Here is an 8,243-nt window from a genome sequence, read left to right as displayed (position 1 = left end):
AATATGGTCTGGGTGCGGTCAAAAAAACTCAAATAGTAAATAATTATACTATTTTTATTGAGCCAACGTTTCGCCCCACGTTGCAGGGGTTCGTCAGGGCTAAAAAAGATACAAACACTTGAAATAGTTACAAAAAAGAAAAAAAAGGAAAAACATAAGTGGAAAATAACAAGGGTATACAATGAAAAGTAAAATATAATAAGAAAAATTAAAGGTTGTAAATAGTAAATGAAAAGGGTAATAGTAACAGATAGATAAGAGATAAAATAAGAGAAGAAATATTAAAGAAAGTACAAATTAAGAGATGAAAAAAGAAAAGAATAAAATCAAATGATGAGATAAAATAAGAGAAGAAATATTAAAGAAAGTACAAATTAAGAGATGAAAAAAAAAAAGAATTTTCATCTCTTAATTTGTACTTTCTTCTCTTATTTTATCTCTTATCTATTTGTTACTATTACCCTTTTCATTTACTATTTACAACTTTTAATTTTTTTTATTATATTTTACTTTTCATTGTATGCCCTTGTTATTTTCCACTTATGTTTTTTCTTCTTTGTAACTATGTCAAGTGTTTGTATCTTTTTTAGCCCTGACGAAGCCCCTGCAACGTGAGGTGAAATGTTGGCTCAATAAAAATAGAATAATTATTTACTATTTGAGTTTTTTTGACCGCACCCGGACCATATTCCATTCATCTATACACACGGTCAATCAATAATCTTCCAGTTTTTTGTTTTTTATTTGCAATGCTCAAATAACCTAAAATATTTTTAAAACATCACATCTATGGTAATTAACAATAATTTATGAAATATTGAAATTGTTATAATTTTGTCATGGAGTGCACCTCTTCCCTCCCACAACTGAGCTTTAACCATATATGCGTATGGGCCAGAGAAGAGATGACCTAATAGATACTCCTATACAACTATTTTTTAACATTTTAATTAATATAAATTGCCAATAGGAGTTAAACATTTCTATGACAAAATGTATTATTTTGATTTCATTATTAAAATAATTTAAAATGGTTGTGAATGAAATTATTACTAATGTTCTCAAAAATAATACGAAAAATTACTAGCATATGTATCTCTGGGGAGCTCTGGCCTTCCCTACACACTTGTTTGGGTCCCATTGCATAATTTTAGAAAAAGAAGTAAAAAAAAACTAATAATAACCCAAACTTAGATTTAATAATTTTCACTGATCTTTATATAGAGGTGCTAAAATTAAAAATGAACTCAGTTTTTTTATTATCATTTACAGATTTTTTGCATATTAATGATGCTTAATTCCCGTTCAGTGGCCAAAAAATTGAGGTTAAGAGCACCTAGTGTACTCTATAGATCAACTTCGAATTTTTCTAGTATCAAAAGATTTTTATAATATATCAAATGGTTGGTCCATTCAAGATATAATGCAAAATATTAATAATCATTAAATTAAATTTGAGAGGCATTTTATTGCCTTCAAATTTACCAAATATATAGCTTACTGTAATCATAAGAATTAGAGAAAGATTATCTTTCCAATGGAACCAAAATATTAAAATTTGATAAAAGAACATACGAGTACTAAACATTTCAAGATGATCCAAGAAAATGTGCAAACAAATTTACTGTCTCCAGTAAGTGAACAAAATTGTATTGTTTCTTTTTGTAGATCTGTGTTATTAATTGGTTAAATAAAGCATTTTAATTAATTTTAAAGGATAAAATTATAGTAATGTACAAAAAATATACAGGAAATACAATTAACAAAAAAACTGCTTTAAAATAAAAATAAATAAATTAATGTACTTAATTAAATTAAAAAAGTTTTAACAAAAAATAAACTTCATATTCTAATTGATTACACCAAAATAACCTTTATGCAAAATTCCAACAAAATAAAAATGAAAAAATTGAAATATTTCTCACCTCAGGAGAGGGAAAATTAGATTTCACATTTTAATAACTTAAACACTTTATTACTCAGCACAATTTCAAAAAATTTAAATGCTTTAGTGCCTTTAGAAAGATGATTTTTGATTTATCTGAGTGATAATAAAGTATAGATTTGAAGGTAATAAAAAGTCTCACAAATATATTTAAATTATCAACAGTACATCGTATTACAGTTTTATATCTCAAATTAAAATAGACCTACTAATGTCTTACATATTCCATATGCTTTATTATAAAATCCTTTTGATTCCATAAAAATTTGATGGTGATTGCTTAGGTATCCTAAGTGCTCTGAAAGATTTTTAGGAATTATACACCACGAATTTTGAAAAATCTGTACATAGTGGAAGAAAACAGAGTTCATTTCTGATTCTAGCAAATTACCCAAAGTTATTAAATGAAATTTCAAAAAATTTCTTTTTTTTAACCTGGATTAAATTTTCAGTCAGATGTCTTAAGATTATTACAAATATTTAGAATTAAATTTTGATTCAAATTAAATGATTTTTTTGTATAAAGATAGTAGATATGTATAGATAAGTATACTGGGAGGAAAAAGAATGACTCTACGAACTTTCCTAGGACTCTCTGAATACTTGTTAGCTATGCCTACGGGAAAAATGGATATTTTACAACAAACTAAATACATATTTATTAAAATTAGATGTAAAAAATGATTTTCCTAATCAAAATTTTGCTTAGTGCAGCGGTTCCAAAGCAATAGAAGTCTGCGGATAGCCAAGTTCGAAATGTAAAAATTTCTAAAACTAGGTTGCTTACTAGTGAATTTTGAGTTGCTTTTATTCTTTATTTTTCTGTTAAAACATTTTACCTGACACACAAATCATAGGAGAGATAATTGATAGAACAGTTCAAACAACAAAAGTCACAAAAATATAAGTTGCCAAACCATTCCTCCATCTGGCGAAAGGCTCTCATGTTCCATGTGCTAAATTCTGCCGATCATTGGGAGGAACTGTTGGGTTTATTGGATAGTTAAAAAGTAAATTAATATAGTGCTAGTGTATAGATTCATAATTTTGAAAAACAATATTTATTAGTCATAAGAAAACTTGATAAATTATTTCTTAAAAACAAGATGTAACAAACCAAAATAAATATTATATAAAACATTATTAATACTGCATTAAACATGGATTAGTCATAAGAAAACTTGATACATTATTTCTCAAACACAAGATGTAACAAGCCTAAATAAATATTTTTTAAAACAATAAATGGATTATGGTCTGGGTGCGATCAAATTAAACTCAAATAGTAATATTTTTATTTGAGATAACTTGACCCACGTTGGAGGGTCAAGGCTGTTTTGACAGAAGTCAAAGTCAGAGTGATATGAAGTTTACTCTGACTGACTTCCATCAAAGCAACTCTGACAAAGCCCTGCAATGTGGGGCGAAACGTTGGCTCAAATAAAAATAGTACAAAATATTACTATTTGAGTTTAATTTGACTGCACGCGGACCATAATCCATTTATTAATACACTCGGTCAATCAGAAATCTTCCAGTCTGCTTAAAACAATTTTTGTTTTCGACAAATATGTTCTACAAGCAATTTTTTTAAATGCATACTGGTGAAATAATTGTTTAATAAAGTATGAACTTAATAAAGTATGAAGAAACCCATTAAGACGAATGATAAAAATTTCAGTACTTGGGTATTTAATTTTTTTTTTTTTTATTCAAAGCTCTATTGTACTTTACTTAGTGAGGAATAAGTTCTAAAGTACAATTCTCAATTTTGAAAAACCTAAATGAAGAAGCTTACCTGTATTTTATTTGCCAACCTCAAGAATTCATCACATCGGCAGTCATAAACGCACTCATTGAGTCGAAATATTAAAGCGCACTAATATATGTCATCAAAGTTGAAGACCATTCTCCGATCGACTGGGTTCCTGAAAGTATTACTAATTGAAATGTTTTATTCAAAAATAAGAAAATCCTAATAAAAAAAAAATTGTAAATTAGGAATATTAAAATTCTTAAATTAGATAAAATCATTATTCATTAAAACAACTTAATAGGTATAGTATTTACAATAAGTAATGGGTCAATTAGCCAAAAACCAACTCTAAGTTTTCTGTTTCATTTTGGCAGACATATTTAAAAAATTGTTTAAACTTTAAACAGATTTCGTAAAATGTTAAAAAGGTCAAGTATTTCACATGAAATGATCAAATAATCGACTATATTTATATTCATTTTGTTTGTTTAAATTCATAAATACAGATAATTTTTTTAATACCTTTATTTCAATTTAACAAGTATGAAAAGTATATAGCTTACCTAAAAGGAGGTAAAAAAGATCTTCCACCTTCAGGAATAAAATTCACTTAAAATCATATCAATTGATACATTCCCGAAAACTCCGATTGATTGCAAGGTAAAAATAAAAATTTTAACATTATAAACCTTTATGTTTGAATAAAAGAAACTTTTGCTAACATTAAAAGGAAAAATTGTAATAAAATTCATAAACCATGGTAATGTCTGCGCTACCTTTTGGGATCATTTAGAACTAATGTCTAGTCCGCCAAGAAATGGCGCCAAGCTATCCATTCCGCCTTTCAAAACTAGTTTTAATTTTAAGTTTCTATTTCAATAATTGAGGTTTCAATAAATTCAAAAGGAATATTGAATAAATTAATTCAGTTACCCATTTTTTTTTTTTAAATAACTTCGAGGGTCTATCATTTTAATTATTCACTTTGAAAACATTACATTAATTTAAAAACAAATTTTACATTTCATCCTATAAGTTAATCTTATTTCTAAAGTTACTTTAAAAAAAAAAAGAAAAAAAAAGAGAACATTGTCTAATAGTCTTTATCAGTGATTCCGAGCCTTATTTTTGGCGGAGGAACACTTTTGGTCCTTGTAGGAAAATGGCGGAATCCCTACATTATCATTCGATTAAAATATTGTCAAATGCCATATTTTTTATCATAATATAATGGATCGAGGTCATTAAGCGAATTTAAGAAAAACTACAGGTAATTTGGTGAATATAAATCAGTAATTGAGATTCGATTAGAAGTAAGAAAGAAAGTAGCCAGTCAAATATTTCTTTTTTAGTTTTACTTGGGATTGATTTATTTATATAGTTCTTCTAGTAAACTATTGAAGGGTAATCTGTTTAGAGCGGTTCGATAAATTACATTTTTTTTTCTTGAATTCTTTGAATATCTGTTTTATTTTCTAAATAAATTACTATTCGTAAATTTTAGGATGATTTTATTAAAGTAAATGAACAGAAAACTTGTTTGGCCTTTAATTTGACATTTGCCGGCAAGAATAAAGTGAAACGATGAACTCTGGCCTCCCCTCCACTATACCAGTACCTTCCCCGCTTCAAATTTTGAATGATTTTTATTTCAAAATTTTCTCGGTAATCCACCAGTTTTATTTCAATACGATAAGTCTGAACGTCCTTTACTGTCATTCCGACTGACCGTCCTTTTTGGGAATTTTTCAAGTTGCAAAAAGAAATGGAAACATATGTTCTGAACATAGAGAAAACTATGGTTCTATACCAGTAAGGTTCACATTATAGATACTTTATATTGATTTGATCGTTAGGTTTCGAAAAATAACTTGATAAAGTTTGAAAACAAAAAGATATTATTTTGGATTAAAAAAATAAATTCCACCATGGATCAGTTTGACTTAGAGGTAGGTCCTGTTTTCGTCAAACTTCTGGATAACATCACCACCCTAACTTAACAAAGTAGAAGTAGTATTTCTCGGATTTGTTAGTTCTATTAATTTACTAGAAGTATTCTTTGTGGAATAAAGTATTGTAAACACAAATTTAGAACTTAAATAAGTTATAAGTCTTGAAGAATAAAAGTTATTCTCAATGATGAAGTTATATAAGTAAAACGTTCAGTTGTTTTTTGGTACTCTGAAAAGTAACTCTATTCAAATTTATTACTTATAGAGGCAAATATATCTCAATCACTTATCTTGTCTGATTTAATGTTGGACTTAAATACAACTTGTTCCTCAGAAGATATGAACATACACCACTCAAGCATGGGTCTCCTGCTGAAAATTCCATCTTTAAACCATTTAGATCTTCCAATCCAAATTCCTCCAATATATCACTCACAGTCCCTTTTACTTCACTAAACATCACAGAAGGGCCTGGACATACCTTTTGTGACTTACATAATAAAAAGGTATAAAACTTTTTATTACTCACTAGCTGGACATCTCAACTTACTGGTACAAACATTACTGACACACACTACCACTAGATCCGACAAGAAGAATGGAAGAGTAGCAGGGATCTGCTACATTAGATGGATATAATATGTCAGGAGTGTCTTCATTGGAAGGTGTCTCCACTCTTGAATTCCTACTAATCCTATGCAAAGGTTTTCAAATGATTCACAAATTTACATTAAATGCCAAAAGGCATATGTAAAATTGCAAAATTAAGATTAATAATAATTTCTTTCTGTGCGGATGGCATTGATTTATTCCATAAAGCCAAAAATTAGTTAACTATAATCTATGAAATCTCTGTAGGGTCGTTTGCCCAATCCCTTTGTTATTACTATTATTTATTAAGTTAAACATATCTGATTTACTAATATCCTATACCATAACTATATTATACATTTTTGTTTAGAAATTTCAAATATTTATAGATGTAACATATTTTTTATTCTGTTACTTTTAATATAGTATCATAAATAATCTGTATTATTTCTATCATAAATAATTTGTACTCAATCTTTGAACTATATTTCTTGTTGTTTTTTGTTTACTGGACATTCAAGTACAATATGTTTAAGGCTATCATTACTGCTACAATTTTCGCATCTAAAAGTTTCAGTAATGCCTATTTTGTGCAGGTAGTTATTGGAAATTCCATGATTTGCCTTAGGTCTAATATAATATTATATAGTACAATAAATAATTTACCTATATATATATATATATATATATATATATATAAATAATATACAGGCATGTTTACCATTTATATTGGTAAATATTTTCTTCCAATGTTTACCTCCACATTTGAGGATCATCGCCAATGACGTACATGAAAGAAAGAAAGAGGGGGGAGATCGAGAGGGTAAGCTACTATGTAAAGCCAAAAAAGGGCCTTATGATGAAATCCTGGGGCATGGCTGAAGAGTAGAAACCAATCATAGGCTGCCGTCTGTAAGTTTAGATTACTATGGCGGACATTCATATTCACCTCAATTGAACTTGAGTACCAGAGATTTGGCCAACTTCCAACTTTTTGGCTGCAGTTTTGCTTTGATGGAGAGTAGGGCATACTATCCTCCTGCTATTGCATATTAAGGACCAGAGGGGTGGTATACCTCCTTCAAAGCAAAGGAAAAGCTAAAAAAGGGGGGGCTAGACATGCCTCTGGGACTCAGTTTCATATCTAGGTTAATAAGAGTGTCCACCATTGTAATCTGAACTTACAAAAGGCATTGATTGGTTTCTACTGCCTCTCCCATGGAGTTCATCATAAGTCTGTTTGACTTTGCTTTTCCTGGCATCTTACCTCCTCAATTATGCTCCTTAGAGTCCCTATCTTAATTGGGACTGGCTAAGTACTAGTGTATCTTATTATATTAGTATTAGTGTATGTTATAGTTTATAACATTATAATTTGTATAAATGACTTGTGGGATCCAAATTATTTATTATGAATTTCACTTGAGAAGGTTTATTTTATAGATTACAGTTTTTATTAAATGCAAACAGAAAAAAACATGCAGGCTGATTGGTTTGTCATTTGGATGCCATTTCATCTGCAATTTGACATCGCGATAAAAAGCAAGACAAGTATAAGTTATCTTCAAGTTGAACATTATGAGCATTGAGAAATTAAATTTCCATCAAATTCAAGCTCCTAAGAACTTATATTTAAAATGAGTGATTTAACCCAGATTCGAGCTTTTTTAGGTCAATCACTTCAAATATCAAACCATTGTCTTTTTTATTAAACTGCCTTAGAAGCCATCCTCTGTAGCTATTAGACTCTTAGGGAAGTTTTTCCAGCATGAGCATTGACTTGTAAAATTCTTAATAATAATAATAACACAACTAGGATGATCTTCACAGTAACCTAATAGATAATATACTTATATCTTTCAGTTCTAAATGCTAAATTTTAATTACAATGTTTTTTCATATTATAACCCCCCAGGAAGTCAGACTGCAAATGGAAGATGAAAATTTAAAACTATTAAAATTATGAATGGAATATGGTCCGGGTGCGGTAAAAAAAAAC

General features: G+C 28.6%; 1 protein-coding gene across 1 annotated transcript in view; it reads left to right on the top strand.

Annotated features, from left to right (window-relative positions):
• Window positions 1-5,487: 5,487 nt before the first annotated feature.
• LOC106684549 (leucine-rich repeat-containing protein 23) overlaps window positions 5,488-8,243 on the top strand; it is a gene marked incomplete at its 3' end in the record, with an annotated part of 133,802 nt that continues 131,046 nt past the window's right edge. The window contains 1 exon segment of the mRNA XM_067047652.1: window positions 5,488-5,650. Coding sequence (XP_066903753.1) covers window positions 5,630-5,650 — 21 coding nt within the window.

This window comes from Halyomorpha halys, unplaced genomic scaffold (assembly GCF_000696795.3).
Source record: "Halyomorpha halys isolate HHAL.00 unplaced genomic scaffold, Hhal_1.1 Scaffold590.1, whole genome shotgun sequence".
Lineage (NCBI taxonomy): Eukaryota > Metazoa > Arthropoda > Insecta > Hemiptera > Pentatomidae > Halyomorpha > Halyomorpha halys.
This window is presented reverse-complemented; position numbering and strand designations above follow the sequence as displayed.